This window comes from Drosophila subpulchrella, chromosome 2R, assembly GCF_014743375.2.
Source record: "Drosophila subpulchrella strain 33 F10 #4 breed RU33 chromosome 2R, RU_Dsub_v1.1 Primary Assembly, whole genome shotgun sequence".
Taxonomy (NCBI): Eukaryota; Metazoa; Arthropoda; class Insecta; order Diptera; family Drosophilidae; genus Drosophila; species Drosophila subpulchrella.
The window spans coordinates 6729930-6753044 of NC_050611.1; the positions used below are offsets into that span (position 1 = coordinate 6729930).

At 41.1% G+C, this 23115-nt stretch overlaps 1 protein-coding gene across 1 annotated transcript; it reads right to left on the minus strand.

Annotated features, from left to right (window-relative positions):
* Positions 1-21204, minus strand: LOC119551794. Its single transcript, XM_037861341.1, has 2 exons — positions 20482-21204; positions 1-3630 (listed from the first exon to the last, which is right to left on the minus strand). Exons 1-2 carry the CDS (start codon positions 20857-20859, stop codon positions 3109-3111), a joined length of 900 nt encoding a protein of 299 aa, XP_037717269.1. The 5' UTR covers positions 20860-21204; the 3' UTR covers positions 1-3108.
* Between the last annotated feature and the right edge of the window lie 1911 nt (positions 21205-23115).

Genomic DNA, 23115 nt, shown 5'->3' on the forward strand with positions numbered 1-23115 from the left:
TTCAATGTTTTGATTTCTCATTTTCCATAGCACTGTGCCAACCTTCGGGGTATTTATTTTCATTACACATTTCCACTGCCGGCTCAAATTTTATTTGCTGACGTATTTTTCCCTTTTGATTTATACAGTTGCATTAACATCAACGTGTTTGATTTCGATTTATATTTTAATTTGCATTTCCATCTGATTTGATTTATATTTTTACTTGCCATTTTTTCTACCGATTTATCTTATCTCTGTTTTAGACTAATTATGCTCGTTTACATCGCTTATTTCGATAGAAGCTTAATATTAATTAATTCCCAATGCTCCAACGAAGCGAGGGATTTTCTTTTTGACTTGTTTTTGCTATTTAAAAATGTTTAAATAGAACTACAAAAAAGCTCATGCGTGTTTTTGTTCGGTTTGTTTTTTTCAAGTGTTGGACATTCGGCTTGAAGCTGAAAAACTCCTGTCTGTTGTTTGTATTTTTAAGCATAGGCGCAGAAAAATTTGCTACACACAGAGACACTAATAAATATATTTATACAATTCGAAAGAGACGACATCGATTTGCTTGTGTTTGTGGGTAGAATAATTCGATTTACCAGTGTTCTCTAAAAAATAATTCGATTTTTTTCTCATATTTTCATTTTTTCTTCTAATTAAAATGGACACAAATATTTGCACAGACATAATGGCTCAATAAATATTTATGTATATTCATATTTTTCTTGTTTATTTGGTTGTTGTTGTTGATTCTGGCAGGTACCTGATACTTAAATATCAATTAGTTTAGGAGTAAAGTGGCAGGGGAGATCTGTCTGAAGCAAATAAGAGAGTTAAGAGGTTTTCGGCCTTATTCGCTTGCGTGTAAAAGCGCCTAAAAGCGAGCTATGCGAACTACAGCAAAAATGTTATTGTATATGTAATCGCAATACAGTTATATAAATACACCGATATATACGCAAAAATGTTCAGCCTACACACAAATATATAGATATATATATATATAATATATATAGATTCATATTCTAGCTTGTAAATATTGATTTTTAAACTACTTATCACTTAGGCTACGTTGAGTTTTGACTTAGCTTTGGTTTTCTTTACGTTTTGTTTTCATTGTTTTTCAACACTTAGGGTTTTTGGCAATTGGAGCTCTGGCCATGCCAATTTTTCATTTGGCGCCGAAAGTCTCCAATTATTGGACGAATTGTTGATATACGTTGCGTATCATGCTCAAAGTGAGTGAATGAGAGGGATAGAGCCGTAGCATGAGTGGGTCAGTGGGTGAGTTAGTGAGAGAGAGATAGAGAGATTTAGGGGCTTAGTTCCTTAGATTAGCGTAGAGTTGGCAAACTCGGTTTTGGACTAGTCAGCTAATTGGCTAGTGACACTAACCAGCAGTTTTTAAATTGTGTTTTAAGACTTATTAACTTATTAATTGATGAAAAAGACAAACGTAGTGTGACCAATCCACTAAGAGAAGCTGGTTTGGTGCACAATGTGACCATGCAATCTACTGGAAACTAGGTCACTCTAACTTAAATCATGACATGCGTTCGTAAACATTTATCTTAAAAACACAAACTTGTTTACCTTCCGTAAACAGCTCGTTAAATAATTAGCTTTAATGTTAGCTTGTTATCAAACTGCTGTTTAGTGCCAATGGCCATCGCTCGGGGCTGTTGACTTGTTTGCCTGCGTTGAGTTGTGCTTATATTTTAAAGCTTAAAGGCAATAGGTTTTGCAAACATGGCCGTTAAAGTACATATTTGTATGTAGTAGAAAAGAGTACCAGCTCGCACACACACACACACAGCATACACACGCTCGTAAATATACAATATCAGCTTATAGTGGAGCACTCACAATCACATGCTTCGACAAGCACAAGTTTCAATTTGTTGCACTTTTTTGAAGCATTAAGTAGCTGCCCAAGCTTAAGTGTGCGAGTGTGTGAGTGGGTGCCCGTGCTACTGTGTGTGTGTGTGTGTGTGTGAGTTGGCAAAGCGGTTTAGTTTCATTTAGCGTTTAACAGTTACTAGTATTTGTTTTTTTCACTTATTTTTTCCCGGTTTGTTTCCGTTTTTTCATATTACACAACACTGAAAGCACACGTAAAGTTTTTGTTTTTGTATTTCTTTTGGTTTTCTAGTTTTCCTATTTTCCGTTTGAATTTCTCTTGCACATTTAGTTAAAATTACAATTTACGCACTAAACATGCAGGGAATTTTGTAAAATTACGCGCAAATGCATTACTCCTTTAATTTATCCCTTCTGTCATTAATTTTCTACGCTTTATGATCTAGTGGTTATCGGTTTTCGAGGCCTCGACAATTTATGTTACATTTTCTATATAGATTTTTCGAAATTTCTTTTGATTTTAATTCGAGATTGCACAACAACATTTCACTCTACTTAAATGCTAGAAACTTAAATGGTATCTTTTGGGCATGTGTCTGTTTTCACATTCAAATATTATGAACGAATTCTATGTCTAAAAAAAATTTTACTTTTACTTGATGACTTTTGTCTTATTTTCTATTGCAAAAAGGTTGTGACTTTGATGATATTTCTAGAATAACCGTTTTTGAAGAAAATTAGTTTTAAAGAATCCACAAATTCCTAAGCAAACAAATCAAATGATAAACTTGAGCAGACATGAAATCGCTATAGTTTTGAAATCTTTTATAAAGGTGCTCAAAAGTATGCAGTAAAATAAAAGAAATAGGTATTTCCAAGTCAAACCATCTAAAATAACCATTTAAAATACTATGTTTAATCACCATTATAAGTGATTTTAAAACGCTAAAGACTTTAAGTTATTGATTGAATGAAAAATAAATGAAAACAATTTTAATTTGGAATTCCCTCCAACTCTTTGTTGTAAAACCATCGAAAATTACCATTTAAAATACAATGTTGTAAAACCATTATAAGTGTTTTTGAACCCTAAGGATTTTAAGTTATTTAATAAGTAAATAAATGAATTTTTTTTTTAAATTTGGAATTCCCCCCAACTCTTTGAAGGCGAAAACAGCAATAGTCCCTTATTTAATTTCAATCGTTTCCAATTCGAAACAAAAGATTGGATCACAATTACAAAAGTGGGGTTTGGGGGCCTTAGGAGTTGCCCAGGTTGGACGGCGACGGTGGCCACTGGCGCTTGATGACCGCAAAGTGAGTCATCTGAAAGGTGTTGGTCACCTGGCAGCGGCGCTCCACGAATCCGGTGAGGCAGTAGCCCATGTTGTAGTCCTCCATCGAGATGTTCGACGTGAGATATAGCTTGAACTCGTCGTTCCACGCGGGCAGCGACTTGTCACAACCCGTTGACCCCGTCCGAACCGCACTGGTGGCGGGTATTGCAGGAGTGGGCGTGGCAGCCACCGCCCCAAAGCCCGCTGCCCCGCCCCCCGCCGGCGATGCCGCTCCACCGCCCACCGCCGTTGTCCGGCGAAAGTGTCCGGCAATCAGGAGAGACCCCTGCTGCTCCAGCGGCATCATCCGGGCCTTCGTTGCGCGCCGCTGGGTTCCGGAGCACTCGACGATGCGACAGCGATTGGGCTGCCAGAAGCAGGGCGTGATGGTCCAGTAACTGGACGAGGCGGTTCGCGCCCAACCCTCCTCGGGATACAGCAATATCTGAAAAGGTGGCAGAGAAGATGAAACGGGAGGTGAGTGCACTGAGCGAAAGAAGGAGGTCTAGATTTCGAAAAAAATTGCATATTTTAGACTTATTATATCTTTAATATACCAGAAATCGTAATTTTAATATCATAAAATTTATAGTTTTACACTAAGCATGCTGTACCATTAGTTAAAATGTTCAATATTACAAATTATGATAATCAGAAACAATTTTACGGATTTTAATAATGATAAAGTTAAACTTCGTTAAATTTTTATTTTTCTAACTTATAGACATTATTTATTGACAGATCAATACAATTTAAATTATAGTACACATAATCTGGTGGTATTTAAACCCTTTTCCTTTGATGAAGTTTCCAAGAAATTTCCAGAATTTTATTTCCAGATCATTCGGTCTTCTTTAAGGCCGAAACGTTTACATCTGATTTTTATTGGCCAAGCTAAATGTGCTCGAGAAAATGCTCTTGATTTTAGCTGGTTATTTCTCACTGTGTGGGTCTTTCAGGCCATAGGAGCCAATTGCAAATTGGTTTTCTGTGTCGCACTTTAATTGAAAATCGTAATTAAAATCGTGCAGATTGTTTAGCCAGGATTTGGTATCGGATTCAATGTCCATGGAACTGCACCTTAATCAAGTCCAGTGCGAATGTTCATCATTAAGTGGGCAATTATTGTTAAACAGGCTTACGCTTAATTTGGTCAAATTAAATTGGCATAAAATTAACATGAAATTGCATTTGACGTTTTTATAGCGATGAATATTTTACCACAGGAGATCCTGCCTACAGGCGAGTATGCTATTTTCCCGATTTTCATATAATTTACTTATATCATATCAACCTGTTGTTTTTGAACAATCTCCCCTGTTAATTTGGTTGCTTCTGCTTTATCGTTTTCATTTTTCATTTTAATATCAAACTGGAATTTTTGCCGCTGCCATTGCCAACCGCAGTTGGCCAACAGTAGTAGTAGCCATAAATGAAATTCGTCAGTTAGTTTATCATTGCCAAAATGCCATTCCTCCGCTTCAAATTCATTTGCCGATTCTGTATGCGGTTTTTGCGGTCAATGCACGCGGCTCTTTTATAATTAATACATTTCACAGTCGCTAAATGCCAGACATTTCAAATATTTGCGCACAACGAGGCGTATGCTTAATAAGCGGCATACAGACGGCGAACAGGAAGCCAGGATGGAATATCACAGAGGGGCGGCGGGCTAATCAAACATTGAACTTGGCTTAAAGGCTCCTGCCTTTCCAGCGCTGGCGAACTCCAAAGAAAACTCTGGCCAAATTGAAAGGGGGGAACAAAAAGAAGGAAAGCAAATCTGGAGCCAAAGTGGGTGAAGTGGGTTGGCCAAAGGGGGCAAATGCCAGCGGCCAATGGCCACCGCAGGACCATGGAAATGGAACGAAGCCAGGAACCAGGAGCTGATGTTTTTCAAATTGAAGTGGCTGCAGCTGCAGCTGCACAAGGATATTCGCCCCGGGGGTTCCCCAGTTTTTCCTGTTCACCCCATCCCCCATTTCTTTGTTCTCCACTTTGACTTTAAAATATAAATTCGCATATGCCTGGAGTTCTCGACTCGCAGGTAAATTGTTTAAAATTAATGCATCGCAGAGGCACTTAAAAATGCATCCGTTAACGTTTTATTTACGTCCGACTCTGGCTGACCGAAAACAATGAGAACACGGTCGATGCGATTGAGCGTTTGAATGGTAGTGAAAAGCCCGACCACGGCACATTAAGCTGGAAATGGAAATCCCCCGTAACATTAATGAGTATCGAACGATTTTCGCAAGGCTATGGCTGTGTGAAAGTGCCATCGGTAAATACCTGATGGTCGTGAAAAGGCATTTAACTTATAAAGGCGGGTAAATGGTAGGGAAATGCATCCAAAAGATATTAAACATGGCTTTTCAATAAGCATGAACTTCAGTATGAATATTTTTGCAAGTGCTTTTTAAACTCAAAAATCATTAGTGTACCAATTAAGTCAAATGTTTCAATCTTTATATGTAAATTTCCCAAAAATCATTAACTAGCTTTTCTGTTTAAAATTCAAAATCCATTTGCCACTTGTTTTTAGACCAATTAAATGCATATTTTTCTCAGTTTTCCCGTCATTCAATACCGAATATCACATTTTCCGTGGAAAAACCAAGCTGCTGTCTGACTGCCTAGATGACACATCAATCCCAGTCCACAAACTGCCCTTCTGGTGAACCAGAGCACGTGCTGCATATTTGTCAACTTGCCCCACATGACGCGATTGGCTTCGCTCAAATTGCACGCTCGTGTTTGAAAATTATAAAAGCACGGAAAATAGAAAATACAACCGAAAATTCGAGGAACTGGGACTGGCTAATAAGCTGCCAAAATAAGCTCGGCTGTCGTCGCCGAGATACGATACTGATGGGTTGCGTTGGCTCCACGGCTCTTCTGCAACCCGATTGCCATTGCATTATTCAAAGATGCCAAAAGTGCGCGCTGCCAAATTGAAAATGCAACGGCAGCCACCGATGCACGCAACAAATCGCTTGCCACTATCAAGGGTCATAAAATCCTTCACTGCCATCCGCGCCCTTTTTTCGACCCCCCATTTCGCCCCCGTTTCGAAGCTGAGCACACATATTGGTTGTGGGGTTTATGCAGCAAGGACTTGCCAGTGGTGCCCCAAAAGTCACCGTTGCACTTGGCCAACAGTGACTTGAGGACTCCGATTTATAAACAATGTTATCAAGCCAAATTGAAACACGTATAGGTATACAGATTGTATACAATTATGAAGGTTAAGACGGTATTATGTTGATCATTAATACATTTAATATATATGGTTCAGAGTTTCCTATTAACTATAATATTACTTTTTGAAAGCTTTTAAAAAGTTTTAAAAGAGAGACCTAGATAACTAAGTTTCAAAACAATTTTTAGACAAAAGTGTGTAAAAGTATGCAACATTATAAGTCGAAAACGACTATTTTTCACTCTGTTACTTTTGACACCTTTAAAAGTGATATCAAAACCTACTTCTAAACTCTTCTATGTTTTTATTAAACTTAAAAATATTAAATTGAATAAACGCTTACTTTAATGTCAAGGAAAATTTCATAATTGAATTTTTCTACCTTGAAATGGATTTTTTTTAGCTACACAAGAGTTTTCTAACACAATTATTGGGCTATGTGAAACTAGCTAAGTGTATCAAGGACTTTTAGAATTTAATTACAGTTTATTTTTGCAATTATACCCAAATAGCCCTATTTCAAAGTGACTGCTTTTCCCAACACCAATACCAACACCCACAAATACTGAGGCACGCACACACAGAAAAGGGAGAGCAGACACGTACACGCTGGAAAATCACTTCCGCTTTTGAGCTGCAACGTTGGCAATTTCGCAGAGCAGGGCAGATAAATGGGATGCGGAGTGGGGGTCGAAGGGGGTCTGCCATGTTGGTCCAGGCCCACTGGCATCAGGTGGCGAATGCCGAATGGCAAAATCGAAAACGTGGCCAAGACTGGGTCGTCGATTCGCCGGGAACTCGAACTCCTCCTTGAGGCGTCCATAATCGATTTCTGCGCTCGAGACTCGGCGAGTCTCCCGTGGAATTGTTTGTTGACTTTGGGTTTTTTATTGCGTGCCATTTTATTGCCACCACGAGTCCACGTCGACCCTATTCCAATTCCAACTTGGCTTCTCAGCTCCGGGTTCGGTAAATAAAATGGCAAGCTGAGGGCAACCTCCATTGTCAGCAATTGGCAACTTTGTCTATTAATTTGCTTAATGAGTTCAGTGACAAATATTGAACGGCTGCAACTTAACAAATAGCTGCCAAGTTTCCAGGGACTCTGCTACTTGGGACTTGGAACCCTCAGGATCCCAGGACCCCGATTCCTGAACTGAGCACAGAAACTTTTCTCATTTCGCTCGCCCGTTCGCTTGGCTCGACGTTAATTAATTAAGTGCTGCGGCAGACATTTCAACACTTTTACCAGTCAGTCAGCCAGTCAGAGTGTCTGTCATCGACTCAGGCATTACTTAGGCAAATGGTCTACGTATTTGCGGGGTATATATATCTCTGGGCACTCCAACTTAATTACCCGCCCTCATAAGCATACTGCAGATATGCGAGAAAGGCAAGAACGAGCCAAGGAGCCCGACGCAATCTTGTGCCACCAAATCCAGCATAAGCTCGAAAATCAAAGCTTCAACACGATTGTCTAAGCACTTGAGGAGGCCTCAGCCCATCGTAGCCCTTCTAGCCATCCACCCACCCACTTAGCCATCCCAGCACGCAACTCCACTCAAAGGCCTCTTCGAAGATTTTTATGAACACTTCTGATGAGGAAGAGTGGGGCAAGTTTTCCGATGAGATGGGGACTTACAAGGTTGAAAGAAGCCCTAATGGGGGATTACAGGTTTTCAAACAGATTGTGGGCCTTCTCATTAAACAGCAAGTGTGGGTTCAATCTTGAGGTACATGTAATTTGGTAAGTAAATTAAACATTAAATTAATTTGGTAAACGAAATGTATATCTTAAAATATTTTCAAAATTAAAAGCTTATCAACTTTTATAGACTATGCTTTTATGAATTTACATTTTTTAAAACATCTGTGAATGTTTCTTGGAGTTTTATACTTTTTCTTAAAGTATATAAATTAAAGCTGTATGCCCTAGTTTTGGTTGGATGTAAGATAAGAATAAGAAACTTAGTATATATTAAATTTAAATTCTTAAATCCCCACTTAGAATAGCTATATATAAATGGAGTCACGTAGCTCCCGCTTTAATTATTTACAGAACCCCGCCTGGTCGGTCTCATATATTTCAGAGATTTTCTCTCCCCACCCTTTGAGCAGAGGCTTTTGTTTCATCCGCTGAAAAGTACGCTTTGAGCAAACTTCCCCTCGAGTTCTTCTCGCCATTCTTACGTGTACGGAAAAGCATTCCATTGAGTTTGGGGGAAATTGAAGTTTTCCTTCGATTCATTTCTTTGCTTTCCGAGAGCGTAAATGAGTTTTTGGCTGATTGTAAAACTTATCTTTTGGCTGTACGGCTTCGACGGCTTTGTTTTCAATTGCCAATGCCAATTGTATCGGTTATTCTCTGTTTGTATTTCATTATTCGCCTCACGCGCTCCACTATCGTCCTATCATCCTATCATCCTGCCAACCTATCCGCATCCTTTTGTCCTTCGACTGGGGCTATTCAGGCGATCAGCGGTGGAAGGCTGGTGAAAGTTTTAATAAGTTGCTCATTAGCACAGAAAATGAGGCCGGCAGACAAAATAATTTACACGCCAACATCCGTTGCAATTAAACTGCAAAGGGAGAACTTAAATTTCCGGGTTAGGAATCGCCGCTGGCTGTCTTGGCCTCCATCCTGCATCTTGGCCAAGTTTATGGCCGGCTGTGTTGGGCCGGGTAAATGTAGATGTCAACGGATGGGCCCACAGCGAAACTTTGCCCGCCAGTATTTTCTAAATTTAATGAGTTGTATTACGAGCAACTTAAAGAGGGGAAAACTCTGCCATACCCATCCAGAGCCACATCCACTGGCAGCCGCAACTTGGTGTAAACTTATATATGACAAAGTTTCTGCTCGCGAGTCCTTGCGGCGTCGCAAGTAATGCACAAATTAAAGTTCTTTGCCAAACTACACGAGGCAGTGGCTGCTAAAAGTTTCGTCCTGCTCGGCGCTAGTTGACATGTTGAGTCGCACAAGGATATGCGTAGCTACAAATTTGATATGTTAGACAAGTCCCGGCTACACGCGCCGCTGGAGGGGCATGGAAATGGGGAGTGGCAACTGGGGTGTGGCAAGTGGGATATGGGAAATGGGAATCCACTCGAAATCCTCCAGTCGCTGCACCATGGGCGATAAACGCCGGCAAACTTTGCGGAAGGATGCGGCGGACGGGGAGCAACTATTGGCACTGCCAGAGTTGCCGGGTTAATGCAAGCGGAAATATAGATATTGCTTTCAGTTCATCCATGTAAATGCAGTTTATTAGGGGATTACGGCGGGGGGAATACGCTAGAATTTTCTGAAACTATTTTAAAAGAAATTAAATATTGCTAGGGGAACCTAAAGACCAAGGTGCCGATAAGTAGGCAACAATTTATTTCGAAAATTCTTTTTATAAGACTGGGTTGCATTTCCCTGTCTACTAAAGGACAACTCTAAAATGTTCGTAAATATTTTATTTTAAAACAAGGAAGAACGCTATAGTCGAGTACCTCGACTATCAGATACCCGTTACTCAGCTAAAGGGACCAAAGGAAAATGGAGATATGCAAGCAGCAAATGCGCCACCTACCGGCGGTAGACAGATTTAAGCGTTGTGGGCGTTAGAGTGGGCGTGGCAAAGTTTTTTTTTAAATCAATCGATAGGTATTGACGAGACCAATACATTTCAGTTTAAATTTTTTATCTACCATGAAAATTGTGGGCGCCACAGACTTGGGCGGTTTGTGGGCGTTGGAGTGGGCGTGGCATATTCGCGTAATAAACTTGCGCTGCGCTCAAGCCTACGGAATCTAAATCTGAAATCTCGTTTCTCTATCTTTGATATTTTCCGAGATATCCGCGTTCATATTTACGATTTTTTGAAGTTTGTGGGCGGTTTGTGGGCGTTAAAGTGGGCGTGGCAAACTTTTTTTAGGTCAGTCGGTAGGTATTGATGAGAACAATACATTTCAGTTAAAATTTTTGTTCTAGCATCAAAACTGTAGGAGCCACAGTTTTGGGCGGTTTGTGGGCGTTAGAGTGGGCGTGGCACTCTTTTGAAACAAACTTGCGCTGCGCAGGAATCTCAGGAATCTGCATGCCTAATCCCAGTATTGTAGCTCTTATAGTTTCCAAGATCTCAGCGTTCATACGGACAGACGGACAGACGGACAGACGGACAGACGGACATGGCTAGATCGACTCGGCTAGTGATCCTGATCAAGAATATATATACTTTATGGGGTCGGAAACGCTTCCTTCTGCCTGTTACATACTTTCCGACGAATCTAGTATACCCTTTTACTCTACGAGTAACGGGTATAATTAAGTTATTGATTAAACTTTCATTTTAATAGTGAATCTGATTTGAAATCACCTAACTTTAAAATCGAACTCTAAAAAAAAATTTTGTTTCAATGACACTTTCTTATTAAAATACATTTTTCTTTTAAATATTAATTTTTTAATAGGAGTTTTACTTTTGAAACACATCAACAACAACTAAAAAAATAAATAAAGGAAAAATATTTATTTAAAATTTAAGTGAAAAACTTTTTTTACATTAACTTTAAAATATCATTATTTATTTTCTAAAAATCGAGGAAACTTTTCCATCGCAATCAATTCTATATCCCGCCTCAGCCAAAAAATCCCATTAAATTTAATTTCCATAAATGTTACAGCATTTTGTCATTACGAAAGTTGCTGAATCTTCAGGCAGCCAGTTTTCACTCCAGTTTCCAGCGAGGCACACACTGTCAGCTCTTCGGATTCTGGATTCTGGGTACGCCGGTGTAAAAGATTAAGCACATTTATGTGACAAGTGCGACATCAGCGGAGACAACGAGGAGTGGGATGGGATGGAGATGGAGATGGAGATGGGTAAGGGTAGGGGAATAAGGATGGGGATGGGGATACATGTCCTGGGGAGGGATAAGAGCGACAGCCACGCATGTGCCACAATTTTAAAGTTGAGCACTAATGAAATTTGAGCTGCCGCTTTCGCAGCTGCCAGGCTGCCAGGCAATTGCAACGCAAAGTTATGCCAGTGCAGAGACCAAAAATTGCATCGAATGCGGGAACCCGGCTATCCGGATGACAAGACGTGTTCTGGGCCTGATACTCGGGCTTATAGGAGTGGCGGGGAGTTTTCGGGAGTCTTGTTAGCCGGTTAATGCGCGTCAGAGGTGGCAGCTTAAAGTCTCTGGCTCGAAACACTCGACTACAAGGCAGATGTTTGGCCCAGGGAATTGTCTCATTAGGGGCAGAGGTCCCGGTCACGCTTCAATTCACAGACTGGGCTCAAAACTTTGCCCAGTCACCGCGCAGAATAGCTCATCAATAACCCATTTGTGCGGCACTCGGTGGCCGGGTCACGGGTCACGACCTTACCCACGGGCATTCAGGATGGGGAATCGGAAACGGAAACAGCTTTGAGCCCGATATCCTTGTGGATACAAAACGGTGAGCCCCGTTTATTCACTTTGCCATTCATACGGAGGCCCATAAATCAGGTCGTGGCCCCCCTGAGCTTATAAATCTCCCACATCTGCGCTTTTCATTGGCAATCAACGAATCAGCGAGGAAATGCTTCTTTCAGTTATTTTTAATGAGAGCTCCCATTGCCCCCCATCATCTTAAAGCGGTTGCAAAATGTTCACGAATTTCGAACGGAGAAATCTGGAAATTTCAGCCGGGGCATGCAACATGTTGGGCGTGTAATGTATGGCAATGCCTAACAGACGAAATGAAATGAAAATTTAATAAAATAAAAGTATACGACTTGGTGAGCCTGCTGCGAAGCGAAGACGATGACGGAGCCCCGGGCCTAAAGACGTTTGCTTTAAATGAAGATGTATGCCAGCCGGGCGTATGAGTAATATGCGCAAATATGCGCATAAAATAAAGCAACTTGTAGCAATTTCCCCTGCTCGGGTGCCCTTTTCCCCTCGTACTCGCCCTCTTCCGATTCAGATTCCCTTGGCTCCTTTGGGCCTGGTTTGTTGCCACTTTGGCGTCTTTGGCTGGCTTCTTGTGTTTAATTTAGGCAGCCATAAACGTAATGCGGAGCCTCAAGTACTCGGATCCGAGATCCATGGAGGAGAGTCGTCCCAGGCAAACCGAATTTATATGGCAGCACATAAAAACTGGGTAACCTTACCCTCACCGCTCCTTTTGTGTTTCATTTCCTGAGCATGGCTGACATAAAATAGAATTTTATTCGAGACTGCTTTAAAGACCGAGATATTGTCTTTTCAGCTCCAGGCATTAACCCATTACACGGCTAGAATTTCCGTTTTGGGACTGGGCAAAAGTATATCAAAGGCGGAATTTTAACTTGAAATTTATATAGCGTTTTTTTATGGTCCTAGTAAATAAATAAGGAATTCAGTATCATATTTAATGCCTATATTATGGTAGGTTCTATCTCAGGGTATATCAATGGCGAAATATGACCATTAAATTCGAGGGACATTTTACTTATGGTAAATTTAAATGAGTAAGGTGATTTTTTAAACAATACTGGATATAAAAAAAGAATTTAAAAGACAAACAAATCATAAGATTTGACCAAAAACATGTAATATTTTATTAAAAAGGAAAAACGTGTTATTCAGACAGTGCTTTAATTTTTTTGTACTCTCAAAAATGTTTAACATTTTCCATTTAAATTTCAGTATATTTATTCTTAGAAAGCGTTGTATGGAAAAAGTAAATAAAATAAGTTGGATTGTTACCTCGGAATTCAAAGACATATCTTCTTCAATTTTTGTTTAGCAATGTTGTTTGAAATTCGCGGAAGAGTTCAATAGAAAGACTCACAGAAAGTGCAAACAATTTCCAATCACAAACTTGAAAGCCCCTATCATTGTTTGCCGCCAGCCTAAATGCTCGTTCCCATTGTGTGCGACCCAGTTGTCCCATTGTGCGAGGTGCTGTGATGTGAGTGCTCGACATCAAAGGCAGACCTCCTCGTCCTGGGTGTCCTGGCGCTGGATGTCCCGGTGTCCCGGTGTCCTTGGCTGGCATTCGCATTCTGTTTGGCTGCCAGCACGTTAGCATATCACCGATGCCATGCCATCCATCAAATATCGCGCGTCCCACGCGAGCCATTCGCGTCCTTCGAAGGACTTCGTCGGGACGGGATGGAATGGTATGTGATGGGAATGGGGGTTCTGCAAGTGACTCCGGCTCTGGCTGCTGTCAAAATTCACCAGAGCAGCCTTTAACCGGGACTGTACAAGGCATTTTAAGGCCGACACACTCTCTGGAGGTCATGAAATTTTAACTTATTTTGTTGTCTACTCCATTGAATTAGCCCTCACACACACACACACTCGAGCGGAGATAATAAATTGAATTAAATTGATGCGCAGGGAAATTCTTGATGTTGGCCCTTGCCAAAGGAGAAATTCATTTAATTTTTGGCTCCAATGTCTTTTTAATTCGCCTTGTGTTTGGTGCTGCTCTTGTAGGTGGCTCAATATGGCTGATATGGTCTGCTAGCCAGAGCCAAAATACTGTTGACAGCACATGTGGCACATGGCAGAGAAATGGTTTTTTCCCTCACTTTTTTGGGGCTAATCAAGCGGCAGCTGTGTGCCAAGTGGGGGAATGTGGAATATTGCCACAGGGATATAGTGCCTTTAAATTCTCTAGAAAAAACCCCGAACTTATCCTTTAATCTCGCACTTAACGTGAGCTAAAGCATACTTTTCAGGGCCAGACAGATGGGCTAAATAGATGCAGCAATAATTAACTGCATCAGGCCGCCAGCTGAGTCGCAGGAGAAAAGTGGAAAAACAGTGGAAAAGGTCGAGTGACCTCTTAACCCCCCACTGCCCCTCGTTTCCCAGCAGCTTAACGTGGCATTAACGCAATTTGTCACAGCAGAACAGACACCAGAGAGCCGGCAGCTTAGCTCCAAAACTTTGGCCTCCCCAGGAAAATGTAAAGAGGAAACATTTTGGCTTGTATGTATAGAGAAATAAGTAGGTGGCTGCAGGGCCTGTGTCTTTATTTCTATTTTTATTTTTACCTTTATTTTTATTTTGCAACATTGAGCTGACAGGTGAAATGAAATTGCGTGGGCTGCATTTACACATTTCTTCGCAGCATTTTCTACATCAACTTTGGCTTATCCCCCGGCACTGGCACCACTTTGAATATGCCACCATGGAGATGAAAAAATTCCAGAGAAAACATTGACAGCCACAGCTAGAGGTAGGTACGAATTTTCCTTTCCCATTTCCACTTGTAGTTTGTAGCTAAAACTGCAAAATGACAGCACACTGTGGTTTAAACAAGAAATACCAGGCAGGTAAGCTCTCGAAGGCAGCTTAACAACAATAATGGCCAAGATATTTGGCCAGATTTTGCAGACTGCAAGTGTAAGCCAAAGTTTTGGGCCAGTAGCTTTTGGAAATGATAAGAGATTTTAATTCGGCAATATGAGTTTGGAATACTTGTGGTCCTTAAGGGGCTGTATACACTTGTAACACAACAAAGCTAAAATACTGGAATTTCTATTTAAGAGTTTTTATTAAAATTCTGTTAGTGGTTTCTTAACTCGTTTTTTAGATCTAAATATGTTTCAAAAATTCAAATAAATAAAAAATTTCAGTTTAGTTACAAGTTTGTTAAGATTAGGAATTCTAGTTTTCCCAGAATAGTGTCCAGTTCCAAGATAATCGCGTTAAAAGTTTTAAGTTTTTTTCATCGGTACCCAGAGTTAGTTAGCTATATAATGCTATATAATATAATGCTTGGGTTCTAATGGTCCGAGTTTAAGCAAAAGAAAAAAAAGGATTCAAAAATCACATTTCTTAAAGTATGAAAAATGTATTCGAACTGAAATACCTTAAGATTTAAGTTACCAAGTCACTGTGGGCCCCATAAATCCTGCTGACCATGTTGCACTAGCCGCAATTAGAAAACCTGCCACTCAGTTGCTCATTGATAGCTTTAAGCTGCCAGTGCCACTTGCCTCTTGGCACCTACCTCCTACCAACTACCAACTACCACCCACCACTTACCACAAAAGAGCCGAGCAACCAGTCAGCAAAATCGCGCATACGGCCCGTGGCCAGCTGCATCAGCTTGAATGGGAATAGCAGCAAATCGCCTTAGCAGCTTGCGGGAAAACCCTAATAAACCAGCAAGGAACTGCACAGTTAAGCCTTCTGCGGCTGCCACGCCCCTCTCCGCCTTCCGCCTCCTCAATAGTAGGCGTTGCCTTCAACTTTGACCAGAGAACGATTTAAATCTTTGCTGGGGAATATAAATTTAAGAGTGCCCCGCTTACTTATCTAAGTCTATGACTTTGGGTTAGGCGTTCGGGATTCGACGATGAGTCAGAGAGTTGGGATCTCGGATCTGATGAGGAGAAATGGTATGCCAAGGGATGGGTTCGGATGGCTGTGCTTTTTATGCCCGCCATTTTGCTGCTGTCTCTTGGCGGAGGAGCTTCCACTGCCGCTTCTTGCTACAAATCATGATAATAAATTCCAATTTTATTTAGTCAGTGAGGCGGCAAAGCACCCTTGTCATCGTCATCGCCAACGAAAAAAAAAGGACAAGGGAGTATGGAGGGGTAGCTTCCCTCAGCCAAATAAAGGCAACCGAAGCGCTTCATCTGCTTGGCAAAAAAAGGGTCTGTGTTTCAACTACTTGGTTTAACGGGGCTCAGTTTTATGACTTTTTATTTTATACACATTCAACTTTCCGGCTTCATTCTGGCCGCCAGTTAAATAAATAAACTACCAAATTGACTTGGCCCGCTTGACTCTTGGGCAGACATAATCAGGCCTGATTATAATGAATAGTTGGGGCTGGCCAAATCGGCAAACAGCAAAACCAGAGGCGTCACTCCGTCGGCCAGCTCATCAGTCAGGCAGGCCAGCGCAGTTTGGAGTGGACCGCAGATGCCTCGTTATTCCATTTTCACTCCCCTAAACCCCGAATCCCGAGTCCTGCATCCTGCCTCCTGCATCCTGCTCGAAAACTGAGAGCTACTGCAGCATCAGCATCAGTGCCAGCCAAAACACATTAGCCGTGTGCTAAAAATGTCGCACAGCCCAGTCGGCCCAACGCACATATCCTTCGAGGGGAGGGCCTACAAAATTTAAGACCCATTTAAGGATTATTTAAAGTTTGAAAAATATTAAATACTTGATCTTAGTCCAGTTTATTTAAATGCTATATCACGGGGGCAGTAGATATCTCTTTTTCGGACTGGCCTGATTTTAGGAATTTTTTTTTAAATACAAAATTTACGACCCATTTAAGGATTATTTAAAGTTTGAAAAATATTAAATACTTGATCTTAGTCCAGTTTATTTAAATGCTATATCACGGGTGCAGTAGATATCTCTTTTTCGGACTGGCCTGATTCTAGGAATTTTTTTAAAATATTTATAGCACTTCCATCACTAACTATATATCCTATATCTTTTCCTTTTTTAGTGGCATTTAAAAAAATGTATTTTAAATAAGTATGTTTATCAGATTTTTAAAATTTCAATGAAATATTAAGGTGCTACTTGGTTAAATTCTTATATATATCAGCATTTTTAAAGTTTACAGATCCCTATGATACTTTTAATGGTTCTTGACATTAAAATAAAGGCATTCTAAATAAGTATTCATGTTTATCATATTTTTAGGGCTTCAATAAAATAATTAGTCGAATTTTGATGACATTAAAAACTATTTATTCTGAATAAGATTTTAATATAATATTAAGGAGCCATTTGGTTAAGTTCTTATATGTATCGGCATTTTAAATGTGTTCAGGTCCTTGTGATACCTTTAATTTTTAAAAAATAGAACGTTGAGGATTAAAGGTTGTAAAATGGAGATAAGTCCAATATTTGTTAGAAGTCTCCTATTAATTGAACATTTCACAAGTGACCCTCGTTAGCAATGAGTGACCAGGCAGAGGGTCCTTTTTTCAGTTGGAGCTGAGCTGGCAGGACATGTGGCAGTTGGCAGTTTGCTGCGCTTTCCCCGCCCGGCCCCGCCCCTTCCGCCTCCTGCTTTTGGCTGTGGCTCTTCATTGCCTGTTGGCAATTACAACGTTGCAATGTTGATGGCATTTTCTTCCTTTTTTATGCAAACGTATATGTATATGCATTCACACAGACAGCCAGCAGCAGCAGCTTACAAGGACATTCAGGGGGTTGGGTTGGGCGGTGGGGCGGACAGGGGGTGGGTAAATGGGCGGGGACAGTGGCTAGTCACTTCCGCCTTCCTTCAAGAGGTCGTTCGTTTTTTCATAATACTCTTTCTGCTCTTTGAGTTCCTTCAGACCCTGATTGCATTGGCCTTTGTGCATGTGAAGCTAATTAAACGGCGTAAAGAAAGGGTGATTATAACGAAAAGTGCAGATTATAAAACATTATATTGCATTAGTCACAGTGTCTGCACCGACAATGAGCCAAATGGGGTGTATCATTCAATCAAACTTTGACTTTATCGATTTTTCATTAATTCGCATATGCTTCGATGTTCCCTGACTTTCGAGACACCTTACCCCCGCAAAAAAGAACTCAGCCGTTAATGTAAATATATCTCACAGCATTATCGCATTCGGTTAAGAGGGTAAACTTCACTCGACAGATTTCACTTGCAACATTATCCGTATCCGTTTAAAATATATACAATCATCTGGGGGTTGGTTTCCGGTTTTTGGGTGGTTGCAACTGGATACCATTTATTCTGTATACAAACAGTTTTTGTTTTACCTAAGCTATTGCTATTGCTATTGCCATTGCTTCATTATAAAATCGATGGGGGGACAAAGTGTAAACTACCCTTTGAGGGCGCAACTAGGGGGTAATCAGATTGTTCATCAAAGGAGCGGAGTCCTGCTGCTCAAAGCGGTTGATTCAATGACCGAGTAAAGCTTTTCGAATTGAATTTTACGGGAGCGGGCCCCCAGAACGTCTGCGACTCCGTCGCTCGGTTCCTCTGGACCAGGTTCCTTGTTGTCAACGGATTGGTGTTAATGTCCTTTGGCATTGTTGCACTGCCAGGACGACCAGAACGACCAGAGCGACCAGGACGACCGGGGCCACAAGTCGACTGTGTGCAAAATAGACTGAAATTGATGATGTCACTTGATAGGGCGAATGGGTTTTTCATTTTTCACTTCTCGCTCTCATCCGTACCCCTGCCCAATCTTCGGGGGTCCTGCAGATCCTTCGTGTTCGTGTTGTTTAACAAATTCATCCTGTTGCTTGCGCTTCAGTGCGTGATGCCCAGCAGATTGCAGATTGCGAGTGCAGGGTGAGTGTGTGTGCCAAATGTGCATTTGATTCAGACACACACTCATGCAGAGAAAGCAAAATCGGGCAGAGAAATTCGGGACTATACAAATATAATCTCTTGCAGAAAACTTCAAGTTAAAGCACACTTACATTCCAAGGACACAAATTACTTTTATTATGCTCCAGTACTTTTATCTAGTTCAATGGAATATTATACTTTTTTTATAGAATACATTTTTTGTATCTATATAGAAAAATAGGATCTATAAATCGTAACATATACTGCACTATATAAAAACAAGAAAGAACCCTTTAATCGACAGCTTCGACTATTAGATACCCTTTATTCAGCTAAGGGGAGTGTGAGGGAGATGTACATATGCATGCATCGGATGTTTCCAAGATTATAACTTTAAAATGAATGGTCCGAGTCGGACAATTTTTGGCCTTTGGATGGGTGTTGATAATCATAATAAAATTTCATTTTCACTTTTACTAAATATTTATCTTATATTTTATTTTGGGAAATATTCCTTAACAAGATTAAGTGATGCTTAGAAATTTTCTATTCAAGTAACACTTCTTATTATTTAAATCTTCAAAAATCTCCTATCAAAGAGATGTTATTATTTGAAGCCAAACTGGCTTTGTAGTTATTTTTCCAGTGCTGTGGCATAATTGAACCTCTCTCTTTCTGGGTTTTTCGGAATAGAAGGAGCACGCAGCCATTGTTGTGCATCGACCTGTTTGATTGGCTTTTCTTTTGCACGTTTTTAATTAGTGGGAATTTGGGGAGATCGGACGAAAGCGGGTCGGCAGCCATATTCTGTGGAACGGAATGGCATGCTGTCCTTTGGCGCATTAAACAAACGAAATATTTCATAAGCGCATTGCGCTCTGGCCACAATGCCAAATGATTTATATGCAAAGTGGCATAAGCACTATATATGTGTGTGTGTATAGTGTGTGTGTGTTGGCCTTGTTTTCCCAGCCCTATACCCATACCAATTTTACCTAGGCCAAACCAAACAAACCGGTAGCAATCGAGCGAACTTCACTCCGCAGCTTTGGCTACAAATTTTCCAAAATTTATAACAAAGGCCCACACACAGACACATACACGTGGATAATTGTGGGGTTCCCCCTGGAAGGACGAGGGATAAAGGACCCCAGGGTATTGGCTACCTTACGGTTGAGTGGCTCCTCGTGGCTCACAGCTCACAGCTCATGGCTCATGGCTCATGGCACTTTGGCGCCAGCGCTCCAGCTTTGGGGTCTTTGCCTCGCAATGGATGACAATGTAACCAGGAGACTGTAAAATTTATGCACTTTTAGGATTGTTTGCAATGTGCGAGCAAAGGGGAATGGTTCCATTATGCGATAAGCATTGGGATTCTCTTAAGGTGTTTTGCTATACCACCAAAGAAGGGGCTATTCTGTGCCAGATTCTCAAGATACTGCAGCTGCACTGGGTCAAACTAGAAATAAATTATCCACCCATTCTAGCTGGCAAGGAGGATAAGGATGTGAAATGAAGGTTCTAAGTATATGCCATACAATGTACCTTCATCCACTTAATGAAATGATATCATGTCCTAAACTTTGTAAGCTGAAGTTTCAAAGTTGCCATACAATCCTTTTTCAAATCAAATACTTTTAAGCCAAGTGCAGCCCGAAATCCATCCTAGAGTAAGCCTTGATTATTCCACATCAAGTCAATTGAAGCCACTGAATGCAAGAGATTCGACTGCTGGGATATTCTTTCGCATCTCACAGAATCACCATTTCTTTTGTGCGGGTAAACCCATTGAAATTCCCCCTTCAGCAGCGACTCACCTTGTTCGAATTACCATTGAATTTCAATAGCTTCTTGCAGGACTTGCCGCGACTCTCGAAGTAGATTTCCTGCGGCGTCCTGCGGCGTCGCTGTCCGGAAATCGCAGCCGTTGTTGTTGCACTCGATGCGGCTCCTTTTCGTTGCAGTTGCAACTGGGAGATGGGATCGCTGCCGGCCACCGATTGGGTGGCCTTGTGGCGGCTCACACAAAGGAGGCGGCTCAAGATGCCGCAACAGCCGCTGGGAGGCGGCGGCCCCAAACCGGAAGTCGCCTCACTTCCGGCCAACGGCCCATCTGCATTGTTGTTCGAGCAGCGGGCGGATATGGTCATTAGGTTGCCATGGCGGCCAGTCGGGCGATTAACGTCCATTTCCATGTTGGCTAGCAGCGGAATTGTTGCCTACTTGGCGGCGTCGTCTTCCTTTGTTGATTTTTCTCAATTTCCAGAGATTGTTTACAATTTTTGATTGCGGTTTCCCTGACCGCAGGCTGTGTTGTCCTGTGGCCTGTGTCCTTTCCCTCTTCGTTTTTTTTTTTGTCAATGTCTCTGCTTTGTTGTTGTTTACTGAGTGGTTAAAGTTAAAGCCAAAGAACTTGGCGCCCTTACACAGACACGACACACACACACACGCGCGCGCTAAACACGTAGCACTCACACCAAAAATGGGAAAATGTGGAAATTCCGCAGGACCTTCCAGCGCGACGAAGTTCACAGGACAAAGTCAGCGAGCCAACTGATAAAAGCCATGGTCTTGTGCCTCGAACATTTGCGCTCTGCGGCAGGGTTGTCAGCTTTTCGAAAAAAAGAAAAGGACGGGTGCACAGGACGAAAGAGAGAGAGCAAGAGCCGAGCGAAAGAGAGAGTGCGCAGGCACACGAATCCTTGGCACACGAATCACCTTGTGTGCATGAATGAAGTTAAGTTATTACGCCTTTTTTGCGCCCCATAGTTCCGTAGTTCTTGCTGTTTACGTTTCCCAGGGTCAAAGTTGTACAGCCTCTCGCTTTATGTTTGTAATTGTTTGTGCGGCAACCCAGCGACGCCTCATGTTAGGCAGCGAATTTTTCGGTTCTCGGCGGGGAAACATGCCAGTGGTAATGGGTACCAAAAAGGGTTTTTATTAAGCCAAGGGAAGCAATTAATTTGGATAATTGTAACCTCTCAAAGCCTTCAAAAAACTATGTTTCATGATGGGTTTTTTATACCAAACAGGGACCTATGGGGTCTTATGGAAAGCAATTAGTTGTGTTGATTATGTTCTACACTAGAGATTTCAAATCTATGCAAATATATACAATTAAGCTTTTTAAGCCTTAATTAATGATAAGTGAAAAGTTAGTTTATTCATTGAATGTAGTGAAACGTAATTAACTTTCAATTATGTTTATGCATAGTTTATAATCAACCAAATCTGATTAAAATCCTTTTTGAAAGCTTTAATAATGTGCAGCAAAATATGACAGATTAAATAAAATGATTGCAGTTTAGATTATAAATTGTACTTATTATATAGTTTCGTTCTAAATTGCAACCATTAAGGTTAGCTTTTCACCTCTTTAGTAACACAACATTTAAATTAACTTAATAAATTAGGAATTAGTTTATAAATTAAATAAATATACTGTTTTAACTTTTAAAAATAAACTTTTTTAAGATGCTTCACACTTTTAAAATCTTTATAGTTTCCAATTATAGTTATTGTACTGACTAAGCAAAACCATGGGCTATATCCCAGCCCAAGCCCCATGTCGTAAGTATCAAAAAGTTGAGAGGGCGGGCGAAAAAACAATTTAATTTCGGCCAACACGGACGGGGAAGAGGAAGAGCCGCCGGTGTCTATGTGTCCGTGTGTGGCCTGTATGTGGTGGTGTCCATGGGTCCATGGGTCTATGACTATGAGTGCTTTCTGCTCTAGACGTAATTTCAATGTTTCAACGTAATCTTTGATTTGATTATGCTGTTGAGCTGCCCTCCCACGGGGCGGGTCGTGAGTGTTTGCCAGTGTTTGCTTGTTTGTTTGTTCGTTTGTTTGCTTGCTCTCAGTCTGGACCACTTCCGGGCCAAGCTATAAACGGATTATAAAGTAATTTAATGCTTTTTGTTGCCGAGGCGGATGTGCACATTTATATTTTTGGTGAGAACGCATTTGGACAATAAAAACTTTTAATGTTTGTTGTTTGTCTCTCAATTTATTTAGCACGCGTCACGCATACGCCCAGTTGGCTGCGGCCGAGTTGAGAGCTCCTTTAATGAGTTGGCGGTTTTAGTTGAGCAGCCGAGTTGGCCGTGGAGGCAGTCAGGGCTTTGTTTTCTGGCCCGTAATTAATGTCGGCCCCGTCATTTGCGGGCCAAATGTGTGCCATTGTGTGCCGGGCTGATCATTTTGGCAACATGTTTATCTGGCCCAATGCCCATATATTAATGTCCGCACACACGGACACGAGCATTCCGTTAGATTGTCACATTAATTATGTACGTTAAGCTGTCAACGTGCGCAATATTTTCGTATCCGCAACGTCGAACTTCCCAACATCTCCTTCTTTTTCCGAATATCCTGTCAGTTTGTAGTGTGTGTGCGTGTCCATGGCAATTCCCTTGCCATTTTTCTTGCTTTCATCTCGGGCGATAAGA

Excerpts from the sequence above, each read along its gene's own strand:
- LOC119551794 (XM_037861341.1), bottom strand. The coding sequence starts at position 20,859 with ATGGAAATGGACGTTAATCGCCCGACTGGCCGCCATGGCAACCTAATG. Across the intron at positions 3,631-20,481 it reads TCAATGGTAATTCGAACAAG|ATATTGCTGTATCCCGAGGA; the intron begins GTGAGTCGCTGC and ends CCACCTTTTCAG.